Raw genomic sequence first — 22,071 nt, 5'->3', positions numbered from 1 at the left:
TAGACATATTAATAATAGTAAATAGTAAAAAATGTTGATATCACTAGATTTCACTCATTTTTAGGTTTCACTCCTTAGCTCCAAAGTCACAGATTTGTTCCTTTCCCATGGCGCTACAAACAGAATTTATGTATTATGCTCCATTTCTCTAACATTGAAGTTAGCGTAATTATCTCTTGTAAATAGCCATTAGTCACGGCAACATTCAAGCTGCAATTACGACCTGGAAAGCCTCAGACAGATCCAACTAGACACTAAAACACAATTTGGACGTCTCACAATATCCAGAGTTTGGTGTTAAAGATAGCATGACGCAACATCACAGATGCAGCACTATACTGAATTTGAAGTGTCCAAATCTGCAGTAAAACAATCGCTATTTGATGTATTACTGTCACGTTTGATTATTAAAACAGGAATCTCTATTAATGAATGAGAAGCAGCAGAACAAGAAAACCAGCAGCTGCAAATTTAAGTTTGTGACTGTGGAAGTCCTTCCCATAATTACCTTTCCTCCCACATAAGAGTATTCGAGCCTTCCTATGTCTTTAAATGCATTTCTTATAAATCCCATTCTCATACTTCACAAAGCTCCTCCATAGCCACACAGGAACATTATACAAATGGTTTCACAGAGTGAGTTGTGCTTCTTGCAAACTGATGATAATGAGTAGAATCAGTCAAGTGCCCCTTTGAACTGAGCTTCACAGGAAAATCTTTGCCCAGTCTGGACTTGGAGAGAAAGCAGAGGTTGTTGTCGCTCTGGTCACTGATAAGAAACTGTGTCAGAATGTGAACATAAGTTCAAAAAAATGGCTGAAGGACTAGAGTCAACTGCGGCGTCTTGTGCGAAAGCTCTCGCAGCTTTTGTTCAGAGAGGAAAAGCTCTGCTGGACCTCGCCGAGAAGGAGAGCAGGGAAGGTAGGCAGCATTTCGCGAGGCCAGACAAGTGTGCTTAAAAATAGACATGCAGACACCGTGCTCCGCAGTTGGCCTGCGGTTTACTGTAGGTTTGTACCACGAGTGGCAGCAGCAGGAGGCCCGTCAATCATTACGTATTAAGATTAAACCTATAAACACCGTTACACACTAATTTCATGTACTTTGTGTCACACAGGTTCACGTCAGGAATTTATCAGGCAGAAAATCCGCATAGAGGAAAAGCGGTCTCTGCTGGGTCTGATCGAAGCCGCCGCAGCTTTGTACAGCAGGTTGTGAGCAGCACCTTCGGCACATTAACAGCCTGTAACTGTAAAAGCTTTTAATAAGTTTACAGCGATAAAAGCACATAGATTGACGAGGCTCATAAAAACATGCACTCAGCTTTACACTTGAGTTTTTTTTTATTTCACAGCCTCTCTGTGACGAGGAAAAGGGATGCAGAAGATCTGTGGGGGGAAAACAATCAGTAAGAGCAAAAACAAAAATCTACTTTTATTTTTATGGCTTTTAAATACTATGGACTGACTCAGACCAATGACTGTAACTGGTGATAATAACCTGCTGAGAGTCTCCTGATTGTGCAGTAAACCTTCCTGTGTATATGCTTATTTATTGAGAAAGTATACCGAGTCACAGCCACCGTGAACTCAAATAAAACTATGCCGCTTGATGTTACAGCTGTGCTGCTTTGCGGGAAGCCGTTCAGGATTTTCATCAGCTAGAAGTGAGTTATTGAAATAAAAATAAGAAACTCCTGCTACTGCCTGAACCCTCTTATATTTACTGACTGCAGCCAATGTAACACAGGTGCAGTGGGACGCCTTTCTGCAGCGTTTAGATGATGAGTTACAACTGAGTGTGAAAACACTGGACGGGGACCATCGCTCAAAATGTATTTCACCAGACACGCCTCTCATCGATGCCAGAACCGGAGAGTGAGTTTGATTAAAGTCTTTTTTTTTTATGCCCTATTATGAAACACCTGGCTAAACATCTTTGACAGTTCTGAACTGTTTTTCTGTTCCTCTGTGTTTTCACAGAACAGTGACGCTGGGGAAATATCTCAGGAGAGGTAAGAAGACTTTGCTGGTGTTAATCCGTCAGTTCTCCTGTCTGCTGTGTCGGCTACATATTAAAGATCTGGAGAAGAATCAGGTGAATACCAAGCGCACACTCGTCCAAATAAGACTTCAATAAAACATTTTGTCTAAACCCATCGGTACTGCTCACGTTTTTAACATACAACCGCATCAACTTTGTGTCTGCTGACAACATATAAAAGTCCTTCTGTGTAAAATTGGTTCAAATGTGAATCAGTAATTATATTTGCATACAGTTAAAACTAATTGTTTGTTTTCCGCTTTAATGATTTAATAGACATCGGAAAGCTCTCTTCTTGGAAGCGATGTCCAGTTCATGGTTACATATATTTTGAGTCAATTATTTCTTTTTGATTTAGTCTGCACACACAGTGAGTTTAGAGTTCAGCCTAGGTCTCGTTCCCTCCACTGGCTCCCAGCAAACATCAGTCGGCCAATCAGGAATCCAATTAAATGATTATTCTCTTGTAAAGCCAAGATCAGCTGAAGCCATACTCTCTAAAATCTTAATCTAAATCTAAAACATGTTAACAAATTAATGAATTAGTCAGGTGCTACTAAGACAGCAAGGGCACACTAAGGTCCAAAGTGCCTCTTTAGGAATCTTATGGGTTATATTTTTATATTTTATTTTTATCTTTTTATTTGCATATCTTGCAGAGGTCCCTGGATGAACACTCACTACAAGTGGTGGTTGTGTCGTTCGGCTGTAATGAGGGAGCTTCACACTGGCTACAGGGCACAGGCTGTCAGTACGACATGCTGCTGGACCCCGAGAGAAAGGTCAGGGGTCAACACCGGGCAGCAGAAGCGCTCTTCGTTCTTTGCGTGACTTGATAAATAAATAAACTTCCTGTTGGGTGTTGCAGATGTACGCTGCATTCGGCCTTGGAGCGTCCCTGAAGAAAGTGTTAAACTTCAGCAACATGTTGCTCTACGCTGAATACGTAGCCGACAACATGGAGTTTCCACGAAGTCTCCCAACGATTCAAGACGACATGTTTCAGGTGAAGTTTGAAGCAGCTGATAGTGATTATAGAACTGCATGTGTAAATTTGTGTAACTATTTGACAGGACAAAAACATTAAGTCTCAAATAATAATTAAAGTACCTGTTACTGGCTTCTCTTTTTCGTTTCAGCTGGGAGGTGACTTTGTTTTGGACGAACATGGCAGGGTTCTGTTGTCTCACTGCTGCCAGAGTCCGATAGACCGACCCACGGTGGAGGACATTTTATCTGCAGAGTGAAAATTAAACTCATTCAGCAGAGATTAATTAAAGACAGAGCAGGAACAGGTGATATCAGCTGATTCATTTCTGCTACAGAGTGACTGTTAAACCAAGCCATAAAGTGGTAAATGTTGTTAATTATTTTGAATTTGCTGGTTTACACATATGATAAATATGTAAACCAGAAATACAGTACACATTTGGAGATGTCTTACCGTTGTAACAGGAATGATTAAACTTACTTTGTAATAAAAATCGTATTAAAAACACAAGTCTCTTTGCAGTACGTCTTGGTTCAAGCAATAGTGTTCTGTTACATGCTGTAGTTTCTATTGTTTCTATTCTACAGTTTCAAATTGTGGTATAATGCGTAAAGTAATGGTAACAAACAAGCAAATAATATAATCTTAACTAAAATACAAGCTCTGTCTGTGAAGCTAATAAAAATGTTGGCGCTGACGTTGGGTATGCCTTTTGCAGGTGTTCCTATTATTTTGTCCAGTCCCAAACGTATCAATACGACCAAAAGACTGTTGCAAGGTTTTCAAAAGTTAAAACTGGAAACCACAACTTCACAAATATTATGTTAGAGTTCAAATATTAACTGTATCCACCTGTAATTGTCTGCAGACTGACGGATTGATTAAGCGACTCATTAGTGCAGCTCTAGGCACAAGACAAAGCTTTAGTATCAGCCCGAGAATACTGTATATAATGACTTTACATGAATCAAATAAAGCGTAACGTATCATGTAAGCTGTCTTGTATCGATATACAGTAATGTACGTGAATGTGGCTCAACATTTTTTAGCTGCCTACATTGCTGTTACTCACATTCAATCATGTGATCCTTTCAAGGTCAAAATGTTTGCAACAATTACTGAGACTGGTTTACTGGTTGAACACAAAGCCCTTGTTACATATGTCTGGGAAGTATCTGGGTCAATGTACAGAGACGAGCAGCGTACATACACCACAAGATTCTAGATACATATCTTTAGTTTCTTGGAAAGCAAAACTCAGAGTTGGTTAATGTTTACATTATGGTGTGAGTTTGAGTAACGCAGTTCATCTCATGCAAAATGTAGAGAAAAAATGTTATGCATCAGAGTATTTTGGCTCCTGGGTCTTTATGAAATTAAAAGAAAAGAAAAAGGAGTGGTCCTGTTGCAGCCAAGGTTTTGGAATGAATATTCTTGTGTCATATATTCATGTGTCATTGAAAGCACTGCTACTGTCAAGCTAGTCTCTGAAAGCACAAATGGTTTTGATGAATAATAAAGGTTAAAACGTGACTGACGCAACTAAGAGCTGTGCTAGCAGCTTTAGCTCAGAGGTGTTTCAAGACAAGTGCTGATGTCTACATGCTAACATGCACAAAGACAATTCTAACATGCTGATATTTAGATGTTATGTTGTCAAGTGTGTTAGCTTGCTAATATTTGCTAATTAGCTCTAAATACAAAATAGGGTTATATCTAATAGCAGTGTTATTCATTTTCTAGGTATTCTGTTATAAACCACAGTAGATGATTAGGATTCATCCTCTGGGGATCATGAAACATGCACAAGATTTCACTGCGATCCCTCTGGAGTTTTTTTGAGATATTATAATCTGGAAGCTGCATTTGATAAATTATGTAAATGTAGGAAGGATGTTGGGAGCAAAAATTAATCTCCAAGGAAAGACTTAATTTCTTTTACTTGTTGGAAAATGGAAGGTATAGAGCGACTGAATGAGCAAACGTGGCCCCTGGAGTGACACTGATTACAAAACACTAAAAATGCTGCACTTTTAAACGACGCGATAAGGCTCCTCAATTCCCCGAAAGGCTAACAAGTAAACTCAAGTGCGAAAGGAAGAGGGACTTTGGTCAACACTTGGGGCCCCACTCGTCACTTTAAAAATGCTACTCTTCTTAGACAGTCTCAGAGTGGAGCTGCGTGAAAGGAATCCACATTTCATAACCAGCTTTTTAAATAATCAGCAGAGATGGCAAAGGCAGACAAACTCATTGAACAGGTTGGAGACTTTGGACCTTTCCAGAAGAAGATTGTCACGCTCGGTTCACTTCCATGCATATTTTTTGCTTTTGTGCTCGTCGGAGCAGTTTTCTTGGGCAACACTCCGGATCACTGGTGCTTGAGTCCAGGGACTGAGCGCCTCCAGGAGGAATGCGGCTGGACGGAGGTCGAGGTGCGGGACGCGACCGTTCCCCGCACTGAAGGGTCGGGATCTTTCAGCCGCTGTGAGAGATTTGCTGTGGACTGGAGCAAAAGACAAAACAAGTGTGTTGAGATCGACTGGTGGCTGACCTCTAATGAGACCCAGCCGGTTCGGTGTGACAGCGGATGGGTGTTTGAGAACAGCCACAGAACTGTTGTTTCTGAGGTAGGACGATTTTATTCTAGCAACATAAACAGTGTTAGAAGTCTGAAATACGAGGCAGTAAAGTTTCTTCATTACAGCCCATAACGTTTAGATATTTATCTTCTAACTGAGGACGTAAATCATTAAGTTGTGCAACGTGACCCCAGAAGCCCTCCAGTTAAAACTAACACGAGCAAACAGTGTTACAGTGAGATTTCTGAGAGAAATCCTCTTTTAACAAGGACTTTTATATAAGAAATGCTCTGCCCTGGGCATAAAGGTTTTCTGTTGTTCTTTCTTAACTTGTTTGATGTGCTAATTTGGTTTTTCAACGATTTTTCTTCCCTAGTTTTCATTGGTCTGTAAGAATTCCTGGCTCGCTGATCTGAATCAGGTCCTCCTGGCAAGTGGATTTTTTGTTGGCTCTTTTGTCACCGGCTATGTCGCTGACAGGTTTGTTATTGGGACCAAAAAGTCAACCATTTTCTTTTCACTAACATTTTGAACAGATGTTCAGTGATAAACACGTGTGGTCTCTTCACAGGTTTGGTAGAAAGCTATGTTTCATTGTGTCAATGATTGGCCTGAGTATTTCGGGTATAGGTGTCGCGCTGTCTCCATGGTACCCGTTGCTGCTCGTCTTCCGATTCTTACAAGGGTTTTGGGGAAAGGGAGCATGGACAGCCACGTATGTGCTCGGTATGTCCAAACATTTACACAGGACAATTCTTTAAATCCTCAAACTGGGGTTTTCAAAATGATCTAAAGCAGTTAAATGAGTTTAAATCAGTGGTTTTGACTGCTAAGGATTTTGTTAAGAGAATTTTTAGGTCAGTCAGCTGTGCTTTGACAACTATATGTTTAAGAGATTGATCTGTCTAAACATACTGTCTACTTTCACACAGTGATCGAATTCTTTGGATCAAGCAACAGGAAATTTGTTTCCATGGTCGGTCGGACTTTCTACTCCACTGGCATGGTCATCCTCCCTGGTCTGGCTTACTTTCTGATCTCCTGGAGGACTCTGCAGCTGGCCATGAGTCTTCCTTGTATACTGTTTATCTCATACCACTGGTATGAATACATGTTACGCCTCAAATATGTCTCCTTTAGTTTCGGTCTTTATGGGATCTTTGAAGTTGAGACTCAGTCCGATACAAAGTGTGTCTCTTTTTAAAGGCTTGTTCCTGAATCTCCACGCTGGCTGATTTCACAGAAGAGAACAACAGAGGCCTTGGAAATTGTTGCCGACATTGCAAAATGTAATGGGAAATGTTTACCACATAATCTCCCAGAGGTAGATAAACATTTTGGAAGACAGTGCTTCTTCATTACCCTAGAAACTGTGACTTGCAAATGTACATTCTGGAAAACTGATTCTCTATTTTTTAAATTTTCAGGCAAGTCTCCTGGAGGAAAATAAAGAAGTACATCCTGTGTCCATTATGGATCTGTTTAGGACACCAACTATGAGAAAAAACACACTAATTTTAACCTACGCCTGGTAAGTCACATTGATGTAAATTCTTCTGATTTTATTTGGTCATTTTATACTAAATAATACTAAAATATCCTATTGATTGTTCCTGGAGGGGAAATTGTGGTATAAATTTCACTCGATATTCTTCTGATCCAGGTTTACAAGCACTGTTGTGTTTCAAGGCCTGATCCTGCGGCTGGGAATCACAGGCGACAACCTCTTCTTGGATTTCTTTATCTCTGCTGTAGTGGAGCTTCCCACCGGGCTCATCTTCTATCTGGTGGTCGACAGAGTCGGTCGACGTTCCCTGATGGCCATCGCTAACTTCACTGCTGGCATCGCCTGCCTCGTAGTTCCTTTTGTGTCCAATGGTAGGTACAGTTGAACCCTTAAACCATTAAAGGAACCATTAAAGTCATTGATGGTGCTTGATGACGCATCTGCCTGCACCCTGTTTTCATTCTTCTGTCGAAACTACAGATTTTGCCTGGTTGAGAAAGTCGATTGCAATCATTGGGAGGCTTGCTGTTGCAATTGGATTTGAGACTGTGAACTTTGCAAACACAGAGATGTATCCAACAACTCTGAGGTGTGAAACCGTGTGGCATTGATAGAGGTTTTGATTTGCTGTGAAGTGAAAGAGGATGATGAAGACATGAATAAATTTGTCTTTCATTGCAAAACTTAAATTAATTTTTTTAAATCGAAGCAAGAAGCAACTTCTTGAAATGACCTGAACTAGTAGGAGACATTCTGGTTTTAAATGCTTTGTTGAGTTTTGCATTGATTCATGTTTATTGCAGAAGCATTTTTACTTCATTGCAGCTTTTCAATTTCTCACAGAAACTTGGGTGTGTCAGTGTGTTCATCAGCGAGTGACATTGGAGCCATTGTGGCTCCCTTCGTGCTCTACAGACTGGCCAGCATCTATAAGGAGCTGCCTCTTTTTGTTTATGGTAAATTTAAACTACTTAACTGCCTAGAACGTTTAAACATGCCAACTTAAAATGTATAATTTGCGCTCTGAGATGAAGATGTGTGTATATATTTGTTTAAGGTGTGATGTCCATCGTGTACAGTGCATTGGTGATGATGTTGCCCGAGATGAGTGGAGTCGCCCTACCAGAGACCGTAGAGGATGTGGAGAATCTGAGAGGGTAAATTAGATTTTAAGTATTTATCCAGAGCAAAATGAGTGTAACTTTACAATAGTGACCTACAAATCAAGGAAAAGGTACTAGAAATGTTTGAGAATAAGCGCTTAGTGACTGAACTGGAAAGAGAGGATTCTTGTGAATCTAAATTTACAATGAGTGACATGCAGCAAAAAGGTTTGTGCTTGAATTCTTAAGGTGTGTTGATGTGTTTTCTGACAGGACAAAAGTATCAAAGACCACAGAAGGAAACAGCGTGATCATATGATGAGACACTGAAGCCCTGAAGAGCAGCGACATTGGTGGATTATATTCTACAGATCTGTATTTACACATAATGCCTTGTTGGAGTCTGCTCATTAGATTTAGAACCAGTTGTTAATGGGTTGCAGCCTTGAGTTACATTATTATTATGAGGTGTTTATAGGCGCTGACTAGAGTTTTGCATTGCGAAGAGATAAAAGTATGAGGGTGTTAGGATATTAATTAAAATAACAATACATATCTTTATGTATTGTTGCTAATGGCAATTAGGATAATGGGATTTACAAGATACTGTAGAAATGCCACATATTTAAGATAGAGATTAACCTTTTCTTTAAATATTTGTCTGTTACTTAGCAGGATTGAAGTTGTTGGCCTTTTTTAACAGATCCACATAATATTTGGGATTTTGGAAACGTGTTTCCAGCTAGCAGTGATGTTTTTAAAAAAGTGGAAGAGCAAGGACTAGCTAGGAAGATAGGAAGAGCTACAAACCAATGCACAGACCTCTCCTGAGCCATGTCGATCAACTGGTCTACAGTTTATTCATTTATTTTCATGTTCATGTTCACGTTGTGACAATATTTAAAATATTGAGTGTTAAGAGATGAGGACGAAACACAATAAGAGCATTCTGTATGTGGCCTCTCAACTTGATCACTTCCGTTTCTTTTTTGGTTAACTAGTTCTATATGCCAAAACACCAATCAGAGTGATCTCTTTCCTGAATGAGCAGAAAAAACACCACTAAAACTAAGGTCACGTTCACTATCAGCCCGACCGCTGGCTTGGTGTGTCACGGCTCTTAAAGAATACATGTGGTGTCAATAAATCCTCTGCAAGGAGTCTGATTTCGATTATTCCTCTGTGGCATGGAGCTTTGTTGTTGACTACAAACTATTAAAAACACATCGAAGAACCACACTGATGTACAAGTTGTTCCTTTGTTAGGATGAACATAGGCGTTGTATTTTAATGTGATTCAATCTAACATGCATAAATCTCCTAAACTACTATGTAGTCTGACTTCTGCAAATAAATAGTGACTTTGAATAACACTGATGTAGCCTTGTATCTGTTTCTTCAATGAATTCTTATAGTAGAAACTATAATTTGTTTTTCCTACTAACAGATCTTCACTGTACGCTCCAACATCCAGACTACAATACCCTTGATTGTTTAGTTTCCATTTGCTTTTACTGTATATCTAATTGAGGGTTGTTTTTGTTTAAGGCCTTTGTCCCATTGTAAATTTACCCAGGAAGCGTCGGCGCAGCCAACAAAAGCTGCCCCACATACATACTGCTGACTGAATGGGAAGACATGTAACCAGAAATTGTGCTGAAAATCACTGGTATGCATGAGAAGTGGGATTCCCTCAAGCGTAAATATCCGTGTCGCTGCGAAACGGAGGATGAAAATCTCTCGTGGTGGCTGTGAAAAGGTTCCTGGGAGCAGTGCACACAGTCGGCATCACATGACGTCTCCTGGATTATTGTTAAAATACACAATAAACTGTCAAACTGGGCATTTTGGCTCATATAAACGACAAGAGAAATCTAAACTAAGTGGTCTATGAAGATGCAAATCATGTGTGTGTGTGTCAAATGTATGATTAGGAAACTGCCTCACATAACAAAGAGCCACTGACCTGTTAAATGAGGTCAGAGGGGGGGTGTGGGGGCTTGAAGAGGGGATGAGGATGTGGCAATTTATTTTTTTTTAAGAACTCAATGCAGAGGATAATGAGTTTATTGAAAAAGAGGTGGGGTCTATTGATAGATGCAACAGTCAGGGAACTCATGAGAATATATCTCTTCTTTTTAAGTGGGAGATCTGGTTAGATAGAAACTTTGAGTTTGGTTGTTATTAAAAAAAATGCCAGAAGAGGAAGAACGAGAGAAATTATCCCAAGTCATTCGACAGTGGAACAACAACAGACTGGACCTGTTTGAAATTACCCAACCTGATGAGGTGAGTCGTCTGCAACCATATGTCAGGATTTGTAGTTGTATTTTTAATAGTTACCATCCAAGTACATTTAATAGCTGTTGTCATATCCTCTGCAAGATGTGCTGCTTATCTAATTTTGCACAAACAAAGATATCTGAAGTTGTCACCTTGATTCTTTCCAAGATCTCGCCATGTTCTTGACTTTTCCTACCAAACAATAAAACCAATCAACTGAAAAATGATGGGCAGATTAATGATGGGTTGGATGGTTGGTTGGTTAGAGGCTGATTTTAATGTTTTATACATACTTTCTCTAATATCTTCATATTTCAACACACTCACCAAATAAGATACAGCAAACTTTACCCATATCATCTCAAAGTTACAGTTAAGTGAGAAACAACAATTATGGCTGTGTAAACTGTAAACATATCAAAAAAATTGTTAAATCTCATTCACAGAGAATTTATTTCACCATTAGTTGATTATGGTTGTGGCCTATGTTCATTGCAACTAAAGAATATTTATTATTTTCCACATATAATGAGGTAAATGTGTCTACTAAAAAGTACCTCAAACACTGAAATACAGACACACAGAGCTGAAGCATTACATTACATGCTTAATTAATTAATAATGACTTCTAATTAAATAATCAGGTAGGTTTTAAGCAGCAATCTATGTCATGAACTGAATATATTTAGTTTCTTGACTGAGGTTTAGGTCAAACAGGCAATCTGAAGACGTCACCTTAGGCTGTGGGACAACTATTTTCTAACATCTCAAAATAAAAAGAGACAGAGATATAATTGGTATGTTTTTTTTTTTTCCAACCTTATATTAACTGTCAGCAGTGTGAACAGTCTATATCATACGTGTCAAACATACGGCCCGGGGGCCAAAACCGGCCCCGCCAGAGGGTCTAATCTGGCCCGCGGGATGAATTTGCGAATTGCAAAAATTACACTGAAGACATTAACTGCAATTTTTCCAATAAAAGTAATTGCCATTCCAAGGGTTCACACAGATTTAGTGAGAGTTGCGGACACAACGCAACACTGAGACCTAGAACTAAACAGAAATTGCATTTCTTTTTCTTAAGAAATATCCAATTGTTCATTAAATGTAAACATTTTCATAATGAACTCTTTGCACTAAAACAAAGGGAAACATTTGGAGTTGTTGTTATTCATAGGTAAATACGCTATCGTGTTATTGGTCCGGCCCCCTTGACATCAAACTGGGTTGTATGTGGCCCCTGAACTAAAATGAGTTTGACACCCCTGGTCTATATAGTCCAGTAGAGTATGTATAGAGGGGAGGTGTATAGACTGAGGCCCTATTGACACCTGGCATTAAGATGCATCTTGAATAATCAAATCACAAGTATATAGCTCTCAATACATCACTTGGTGATACATACATGGTAGTAGACTGTGTCTCCACATACATCTTGAGTGGCCACTTGAGTTCAGATCTCAGGATTCATGATTTGAACACTGAACATGCACTCAATCGCCCTTAACTGATTCAACTCCAAACTACGTACTTTTTTCTCTCTCTGTATCAACTGGTTTTAAGTTCAGATTTGAAGTTTACAGAACGGTTAATAGTTTGGTACAAGAAGTAAGTACAGTCGGACGGTCTCTCAGAGAAAAGCAGGTAAAAAGACAAAAGAACAAAATGGGAAAAACACTTAAACACGGTCATCTGTTTTCTTGCAGAAGCTTGAGTTTCACGGTGTGATGCGCTTCTACTTTGAGGATCATGTCGGCGACAACGTGGCCACGAAGTGCCTGCGCGTCTGCAGCAGCTCCGCAACTCGCGAGGTCATTGAAAGTCTTTCGGAGAAATTCAGGCCCGATATGAAAATGCTGACGACCAGTTATTCTCTGTTTGAGATCCACAAAAATAAAGGTAAGTGGTTTATAAAACAGAATACAGGTGAATAAAAGAGCATGGCTGCTTCTGTGCCTCTTTGATGGGACACGCCGGCAATAAATTTCCACTGTGTTTATTATAAGGATTACTGTAGTTTATTTAGAGGAGACATTTGATTCTGACAATTTACTGTTTATTTAACAAGCACAACGCTTGCTTTAGACTCTAAATTGTGAAGATTTCCTGTTTCTGACATTTCACAGATGAAATAAGGAACTGAAACTATGCATAAGATTTAATTGATACTGAAAAGAGGTTGCGAGTTGCACCTCTATTTTATAAAACAAACAAAATATCCACAAATGGATTCTGTGAAAGTGAAATCTGTCTTTACTCTGTCACATTTTTTTTGAATGAATATAAATTAATATGCCTTCACTATTTCTATGTGTTTTGTTCGTGGAATCAGAACGCAAATTGGATCTGGATGAGAGACCTTTAGTCGTACAATTAAACTGGAGCTCAGACAACAGAGAAGGGCGTTTTGTCCTCAAGAAGGACAAGGACAGTTCGGAGGTAACCCTCAAACATAACATACATCTGAATTATGAAATAATGTGCCATCTGATATTTATATCTATGCTTGGTTTTTATGTGTTAATCGTTCAAGAAAAACAGCCAAGAGAAAGGAGGTGTGATCCAAAACTTTAAGAGGACGCTGTCAAGAAAAGGAAAGAAAGAGAAGAACAAAACTAATGCGGCCGACAAGGTTTCAGAGGATGAGAACAGGTACGATGTGTCATTGTTCACTTTTTACTGATAGCAGTTATACTGAGCTTAACTATCTGAATATCACCCTCTCCTTTTAAATTAATATCCAGGTTAAATGACAATCCACCGAACGACAGCAGCATTTATTTGTCTCACTTTGAAACACATAAAAGGCAACAGATGCAGACAGCTGCAGGTAAGTAATCTTAAACAGCAAATCACTATATGCTTTCCAAGATTACAGCATATTTAACCTCTGCTCAGTAAAGACTGTATGACAAAATTCTCTTAATTTATTCTCTCAGATCAACCTGGATTACCAATTGGAGTTAAATTCTGCGACAAGTGTGAGTATAAAACCCAAACACAAACTGTCTTCACCACTGTGTTTCTTTCAGATTAGTGCCTCTCCGTCTCCCTCTCATAATGTCCTCCTGCCCCCTGCTGGCGCCTTTTACGTTTCAGCTGAGGATCCCTTCCTGTCCGCAGTCATAAATTACACCAACAGCTCCACAGTCCATTTCAAGCTCTCACCTGCATACGTCCTTTACGCCGCGGGCCGGTTTGCTCTGCGACACCATTACAGCCTCGGCTCCCAGGCCCCGGGAGACACACACAGAGTGGCCTCAATCACAAACAAAATGGTGGCCATGACAGGGACGGTCATCGAGGCAAGTCCATAAAAACTTTTTTTGTTATACTGGCAAAGACAGAATTTATTGAAAAGGCCTCATTTATGAACATTTAATTCGTTAAGTTAAACTATATTTCACCATCACAGGGTGCCATGTTAAAGTCATACCTGCAGGTGTTTATATGTAGGTTTACATAAATCCATTTGCCTTCCCAGAGGCAGCAGACCATCGCTGGAGCTCTCGCCTTCTGGATGGCCAACTCCTCTGAGCTGCTGAACTTCCTCAAGCATGACAGAGACCTCGGCCCACTCACACAGCAGAGTCAGCTGAACCTGTCTCACCTGGTACACAGAGCCTACAGGTACAGACCACAACCTTTCGCCCATGCACGATTTTCTTCCTACTTTGTAAACATGGCCTATATGTAGTATTTGTAACGGCCAAGAAAAGCTACAACTGCTTAAAGCATCTTCAGTTGTGAAAGTATTTGTTAACATTACAATAAAATTAAGAGAATTTTTTAATTTTAATTAATTTGATGCACAATTCACAGAGTGATGTTTCATTTCTATTTATACCCTGAAGCTACCTGCTACAGTGTCTACAGAATGAGCTAAAGAAACATTTGCCAACTTTTCTGATTGATCCTGAGCATCACGGCGCCCTGCCAGCTGGTATAGGTAAATGTCTGATTACAAATAGTACAGATATAATCATATTACTCGGCTACACCTCTCTTGGAAAGATTATTTCCTTTTCGTCCTGCTGTTACAGAGATGGTGCTGAACACCCTGATGAACGCCATGTCTCTGTTGCGCCGCTGCCGCGTCAACCCCGCCCTCACCATCCAGCTCTTCTCCCAGCTCTTCCATTTCATCAGCACCTGGCTCTTCAACAGGCTCATGAGCCCAGAGGCCGGCGCTCCGGGCCTGCGCTCGCACTACTGGGGAGCTTCTTTCCGCCAGAGGCTCACCGCCATCGAAGCCTGGGCGGAGAGGCAGGGCCTGGAGCTGGCTGCCGACTGCCACCTGGGACACATCATCCAGGTGTGTCACTACCTTCCCTCCATATCTGAATACTGGTTAAAAACTCCACTTGAACAGGACTTTTGCTCTGAAATATAATAATAACAAAAAGGTTTCTACCTCCTAAAATTGAACTTATTCAAATTCAATGTCTGAGCCCTCTGGTTTCTTTTAAAGCATTCATTTCATTTGGTTGTTTCTAGGCAACCACGCTCCTGAAAATGAAAAAGTACTCAATGCAAGACGCGAAGGACATCCAAAGTACCTGTTTCAAGCTGAACTCACTGCAGCTGCAGATGCTGCTAGCCGGCTACCTCTACGCACCCAATGAGCCTCACATCCCCCCTGTGAGTACTTCCAGTCGACCATTACCCTCCACCAATTCCAGCAAAGTCACGTAAGAAAGGATAGCCTGCAGAAATCAGCCTACTACTCCTGATAACCTAAATCTCAACTCAGTCAACTCATGTGTCACCACGGTGTTATGTGATTATAGCTGAAACAAAATCTCATTGCACTGTACAGCTTGTGTTCTGCAATGACGATAAGGACCATGCTTGTTTTTAATTTGATGCTAATAATAGACATAAGCTCAAGGTTTACTCAGAGTTTTTCAGCATAGCAGGAGGTCAGCCGTATAGATTTAACAGTATGAATAATAAATAATGATGAATGTGTTAATGAATAATATATGAAGGATAGTAAAGTGAGTTGTCACATTACCCTATTGCTGTTGAGTGAAATATTGCTGTAATATTTTGTTGATTGTGAGGTGTGGGGGAAATATGTTTCTAGTCCAAGACTTGACAGGGAAATTATTTTGTAAATGAGCAGTACATGATGACGGCCATCATATCCTGGGATTATAAAATGCCATCTTAAACAACAGCAGTCACTTAGCTGGAAATGTGCCACAAACCTTATTCTGTCCATAACATTCAAACCTAAACATCAGACTCCATATTTCATCAATATTAACTACATGAAAGCACGGTGCTACTCAAAAAGGTAGTTTAAAGACAGTTATCACTGGTTTCACAATATTTGTAGGGCGAACCAAAGGTCTAAAATTATGATTATGTAGATCTTACTGTTTGCTATAATTTGTTGTCTTGAGCAGCCCAAAAAACAAGCAAGAAGATCCGTTTGATGGAGGCATTGATTACATTTTCTACTCATTTTCAGCCACATCAGAGACTTCAGTTAGTTCTATTTAATTATATGAAAGTGTAAGATTGACTGCAGGACTGTTGAGATGGCCTAAGTTTAGTTTTAGTTTTTTAGACACTGGAAATTATCTAAAAATTTCCCCAAGTTTGTTGTAGAGGATCAGATGCTAACACAGATATTAGCTTGTCTTTTCAAATCAATCCATTCACACATACTGTATAATACAGGATAAGCAAATGTGTCACGGGGTAGTTAAGTAGAGTAAAACCTTAAATTAACAGCAAACAAGGTTCAGCAGACTTCAAGTTATCAAACACAGTCTTAGCTAGCAGCTTAATGCAGTTAGCCTAGCCAAATACAGACACACTAGCTGAGCATGGACATTTGTAAATACAAAAAGAAAATATTTACCTTGCTTAAGTGATGAAGGGAGTCCTGTTCTCCAGGTTCTCAACACAGAACAGCAGTTCACACAGCAGGGCAGGAAAATCCAGAGTCCCAAATGGTAGAAAACAATAGCAGTAGCTGGTTTAGTTACTGTTAGCTAGCTAGCTAGCTAGCTAGGAAGCTAACAAACGGCTAAGAAACGGAAATTTAAATAGACCGCGCCTTCTAAAAGATGATAATAGTTTCTAATATTTCACGGACTTTGTTGCATTAAAGAAAAAAATAAATAAATCTCCATTGCAGATAATAATTGTATTACTAATAATAAGACTGTTGCCAGTGAAAAAGCTAAATTTAATTCTAAATTTAATTCGAGAGCTATGCTGTTACCATGACTACTGCCGCTTCCGCACTACTGTCCAATAACCAATAAGAAAGGCGCGTCACTAATTAATATTTATTATTATTATTACTTGCATATACTTGACGTTTTATATACACAAATGTTTACCGTTTAATTAAAAAAATTAAACAAAACATTTATTTTATTATTTTATGTGATCTAAAGAACTTACATGTCTGATTTGTTTGAAAACTGTGTTCCAAATAAAGCTGATTAGATTCATATTAAAGATTAATATTAAAGTAAGTCAAAGGATAAAGTATACAAGAAAAATAAGTGTACCTCATAATATTACTTCAACATGTGTATTTAGCTACTTTCCTGTTGCGATGACTTATAATAAACTGTATTGCTTTCTACTGCAACTTCTACTTATTTCTACTGAACCTTTAAAGCAATCTAACAAGCAGCTTCATTATTACCAGTATTATAAAATCACTTTGTAGCTGTCCTTCTCCACCTGTGCAGGGAGGTCAGGGGTCAGACTCATCTCGCAGGGACAGCACTGAAGATTAGATGTCCCATCCCTGACGCCTTGTCACAAAATGACAAATGTCCATCTAGTCCGCACCCTAGATCGACCTTTTCCTGATGTATTTCCGCTGTCTAATCCCGCGTCTGTCATCAGGACTTGATCGATGCTGTAGTGACGGCCGCCTCAGCCTCAGCAGACAACCTGATTCGGAGTGAAGGACGGGACGTCCAGCTGGAGGAGAGCCTCGACCTCCACCTGCCCTTCCTGCTGCCGGAGGGAGGATACTCCTGTGACACCGTGAAAGGAATCCCTGCAGGATTCAGAGAGTTTCTGGAGCCAATTTGCCAGAAAGGTGTGAAATTTAGACTTGAGATCCCAGCTTTGAATTGTACTTGAACCTGAAATGGGTTCTTTGTCACATATTTGTATTATATTACATCGTGTTCTTGCAGGTCTCTGCTCTTTGACATCTCAACCAAACTCCAAAGGCGACTGGACCGTGTACTTCAGGGAATCTTTCCCTGCTGAGCAGAGCACATACCTGGTAAAATAAAAACACTGATTATATTCTACCAGATATGTTAAAATAAAGTTAAACATTTTATTTATATCCTCTACTACAGGTAGCACACAGACAACCAGAGATTGAGACGATCACACTGAACAAACCCTTGAACAGCGGGATGGGAATCAGCATTGTCGCTGCCAAGGTAACCGTCTCAGTTCGGACTAAATATTTTTCCCAGTTGTGACGATTCACGAAATCACCAAAACTGTTTCCAAATGTGACGATGAATTAACAGCCTCCCTCTTATTTTGACAGGGAGCAGGGCAGGGTAACCTCGGGATCTATATTAAATCTGTTGTCAAAGGAGGACCGGCTGAGATGGTGAGACCTGACTAGGTTTTAGATCCAGCTGAACTTGAAATGTAGAAAGTTAAACTGTTGAATATAAATCATTTGTGTATACGTGTGTGCAGAATGGACGATTAACGGCCGGAGATCAGCTGCTCAGTGTGGACGGCCAAAGCCTGGTTGGACTCAGCCAAGATAGGTAGCTACATTATACAGCCTGGTGTAGAGCTAGAGTAGGGAGAGTTAATGTTTTTAGCCTTTTAGCGCTCTAAGTGACTCCAAGTGACTCTTAACTTTTCCTCCTGTGCCACCTGAGGTAGATGTTTGGGGTTTTGAGGGCAGTTTCATCAATCCTTGGACTGACTGGCATGAAATTTTGTACTGAACTTTCCCTAGCACCGGATGTTTTCATGTAACATTCCCATCAGCCTCAGCTATACTTTACTGTTTAGTGCTAATGAGCTCATGTAAAAAGAAGAACAAGTATATTAGCAGAATGTTTGCATTTAATAAACTATCCTAAGTGCAATTTGGGCACATTGCTGTCTGCTGTTAAGTCCTGGGTCTCAGTGTTGTGTTCGGTCCACTTCTCTGACTGAAACATTGGACTAATTAGGGACAGCAGCTATTTTCATTAAAAATATGCAGTCTTTTATGTGGACCAGATTAGACCCTCTAGTGGGCCGCTTTTGGCCCGCGTGCCGTATGTTTGACACCTGTTTTCTAAATCTTCAACTGAAGTTAAAGTTATTCAAAGTCATCACAGGGGAAAACAGCAAATCTTCACATTTGAAACGTGCAGGATCAAAATAATCTTAAAGCAATCATCTTCCCTACAGTCTCTAAACTAATGAATGACACATTTTCTTTTCTATCCTCACTAATCTTACACTGATTCAGGGCAGCAGCTATCATGATGCAGACCGGCCCCATTGTGACTTTACAGGTTGCGAAGCTTGGAGCGAGCTACCACGGCCTGGGAGCTCTCCTGAATGAACCAGAGAAAAATATGGGTAAAAACTCTGCACACTCTTAGCACCTTCTGCCCTTCAGGACATCATATTTATTAAAAGTTTCTTCTCAAGGTGATAGAGGAGATGCTAAGTCGAACGGTGAAGCCTACCGGCTGTACAGTGTCGTGGATTCCAGTCCCTCACATCAGCTCCACGGATGCAGCAAAAGAAAGAAAGAGCAGATAATCCAGAGAAACAGACAACTGTATCGCTCCAACCCCAATATGACCAGTGAGTGCTCTCCTGTTTGGTTCACTCACTGCTGCCAGGCACATGCAGCACATATTCCTCAATGTGAAATATGTTTAAAGCTCCAGGGTGAGTCATTAGGAGGGCCGCGGTATTTTTACTCTCTCCTTATTCCGGCAGACTTTTGCCTGGAGGATGGAGATGCACCCGGTGACCCCGCCGTGAGAGGAAACAACATCGCTTCGGTCTCCAGCATCAATCTTTGCACCGATGTGAGGCCTTTCTACATTTAATTGACCTTTGGTTGAGTTTTTTTTTTTAACCTTAGTTGTTAGTGGTGACACACAGTAGGGACTGAATCATCAGCAAATCATTCTGTTGTTTAGAATCTGAAGATTTTCCACATTTCCATTGTAGAAATGCCCACATAATTACTTTACATTGATAGAAAAGCCAACATTTCTGATAAAGGGGATTTTTTCACACCAATTTGGATTTTTTTTGGACAGTTTTTTGGACATTTTGCGAGAAAAAACTCGAATTGGAAGACGTGCTGCCTTTATTTCACAAACTATTTATTTTGTGTCTCTATTTAGTCATTTCACAGGCAATACTTGACACTTCCAAACCCTAAATCCCAAGATAAGAAGGTATCTGAACCTGGTCAACCCCAGCAAACATTCAAAGTGTCTTGGAGACCTTTAGATGGACAGAGCTCCAGTAAGAGACCGTACATGGTATGTCTTTATGTGTCTTTCATTATAATTTGTTGTATTTACTAGCATTAAGAGTAGGAACTTTGTAGGTAAATGCTGTTGAAATCTCTATATTCCTTTTCAAGCGCCAAGCCCTCTCACAGGAGAACTTGTGTGTGGACAGTGGAGGCCCCCTGCTGGACAAAAAACAGAACACGTGGGCCCTAAAGGATCAGAGCGCAAGGCAAACAACAAGCCACTATTCCTCTTTCCCAATCCGCTCAAGTGTGTCCACTCACGACATCCTCTCTGATAACAGTTCTCGCGCGAGACAGCAGCAGGGCAGCCGGTCAAGTGGCGCCGGTGTGTGGAGAACCCCTTTTTCACAACATTCAACATCTACACCTTCGATTCAGCCAATACGCATCGACATCCCGATAACCAGAGCCATGAACTCGTACTCAAATCCCCCGCTCACCACCTTCCAGCAGAGCTCATCCGCGCTGGCGGTGAAGAAGAGCCAAACTCTTCAAGTCAGTGGACACAAACAGAGTCCTCAAAGCCATATTTATGCGTGTCCCATTTCTGCAACTAAGAAGAAGCCACTTTTGTCGCAGCAGCAAAGATGCAGCACACAAAGAGACCAAGCAGCGAAACCCCAAGTGAGCATCACTCCAACAAAACACGTTTCCTTCCAAGAACCTCCCCCTCAGCAGAGGAAGAGCACCGGCCCCGCGAAGCACAAAGACCCGCAGGAGCTGTCCGACCCGTGGAGAAGGGAGGCCCAGGAGAAGCTGGAGAAGCAGCACAGGCTTCAGGTGGTGGAGCTCCTGGAGCAGGAGGTGCAAGAGCTTCAGGCCAAAGCCAAGCGCACGGCGGAGGAGAACGACCGACTCCGGAAGCTCAGCCTGGAGTGGCAGTTCCAGAAGAGGCTGCAGGAGGTTCAGCAAAGAGGAGAGGACGAAGAGGAAGACGAGGATTTGGACATGATGGTGACGATACAGCAGCTGGAGATGAGAGCACAGGTGAAGGATGCAGGTCGAGGCTAAAGGGGAAATACGCACTTTACTTTCTGTGCACACTGTAAATAAGTTATTACAGTATGTCACATTTAGGCTGCAAAGCTTTACATGAGCACTTAAAGCTGAAACGTGAAATGTGGCTCAGTCATAGACTGAATAAAGTTATGTACTGGGGGTTTAATCAAGTATCGTCCAAAGAATTTAGATAACATCTGAGCAATATGTTGCATAACGGATAGGAAGTACAAATACACATTATCTATGATTCTTTTAGATTTAAATAAAAGGTTCTTGTAAATCTAAATGGGAAGATGCTACGTAAAGTTGTTTTATTCACTTACCAACATATTCACACATCTTTAACTAAACGTACATTTAAAATTGACATTTAAAAGCCACATAATCTAATCTAATTATTTCATTTTTTCCATGTTTAGAACAAGAGCAGCTCTGTTGGAAACGACAACAAGGAACAGAAAGAGCTAGAAAAGGCGACAAGAGCTCACCTCTCAGAAAAGGAACATGAGGCAAAGACAGGTAATAAATTTGCTGTCAGTTTCATTTATTTGAAACAATTTGCTTTCGTCATTTCATTTTAAATGTCCTTATTTTTGGCAGCTCAAAGACCAAGCGTACCGAGTCGGGATGGTCACAACATGGCATCCAAACAGTGAGTTTACAGTTTTTTGGCATATGGAGATTAATATGTAATCCCGTTTAACAGGCAGCTGTTTATGCAGCGTTTCTACTCATGACGACACGGCTATGCACGGCAAGAAAGCAATTAGATTCTTTCACACAAACTCAAAAAGCATATCCCTGAGTAAAAGAAATCTGCAGACCACACCCACGAAAATGTGTTTTTACAACAGCACAGGCTGTTTTGTGTCCCCATAAGTAATAAAATTCAAGTATTTCCTCTGCTGTTGTGGTTTTACATTTGCAGAAACCAGGAGGAGAAAATGAGGAGACTGTCGGCTCCTGAAAAGCTCACGTTCAAGGAGCGTCAGCGTCTCTTTTCTCTAGCGTCCAGTGCATAAACAAAGCTCAAAACG

The 22,071-nt window shown here is 40.5% G+C and overlaps 2 protein-coding genes across 2 annotated transcripts; both read left to right on the top strand.

The window, feature by feature from the left end:
* Positions 1–5,195: 5,195 nt before the first annotated feature.
* On the top strand, positions 5,196–8,686 carry slc22a3 (solute carrier family 22 member 3). Its single transcript, XM_084569721.1, has 10 exons — positions 5,196–5,664; positions 5,993–6,096; positions 6,188–6,342; positions 6,549–6,717; positions 6,823–6,940; positions 7,044–7,147; positions 7,280–7,494; positions 7,604–7,712; positions 7,967–8,079; positions 8,181–8,686. The coding sequence occupies exons 1-10, from the start codon at positions 5,266–5,268 to the stop codon at positions 8,282–8,284; spliced, it is 1,590 nt and encodes a 529-aa protein (XP_084425847.1). The 5' UTR covers positions 5,196–5,265; the 3' UTR covers positions 8,285–8,686.
* Positions 8,687–10,353: 1,667 nt separating this feature from the next.
* On the top strand, positions 10,354–22,068 carry afdnb (afadin, adherens junction formation factor b). The gene is made up of 22 exons (XM_084568489.1): positions 10,354–10,515; positions 12,219–12,411; positions 12,845–12,951; positions 13,046–13,192; positions 13,440–13,817; positions 13,997–14,142; positions 14,367–14,461; positions 14,556–14,827; positions 15,010–15,153; positions 17,395–17,593; positions 17,694–17,785; positions 17,865–17,951; positions 18,065–18,130; positions 18,223–18,296; positions 18,998–19,110; positions 19,171–19,341; positions 19,480–19,571; positions 19,896–20,036; positions 20,141–21,019; positions 21,454–21,553; positions 21,635–21,675; positions 21,847–22,068. Exons 1-22 carry the CDS (start codon positions 10,420–10,422, stop codon positions 22,054–22,056), a joined length of 3,843 nt encoding a protein of 1,280 aa, XP_084424615.1. The 5' UTR covers positions 10,354–10,419; the 3' UTR covers positions 22,057–22,068.
* The last annotated feature ends 3 nt before the right edge of the window (positions 22,069–22,071 follow it).

Source organism: Chelon labrosus (assembly GCF_963514085.1).
Source record: "Chelon labrosus genome assembly, chromosome: 20".
NCBI classification, from domain to species: Eukaryota; Metazoa; Chordata; class Actinopteri; order Mugiliformes; family Mugilidae; genus Chelon; species Chelon labrosus.
The sequence above is the reverse complement of the archived record's forward strand: the minus strand, read 5'-3'. Positions and strand labels throughout refer to the sequence as shown.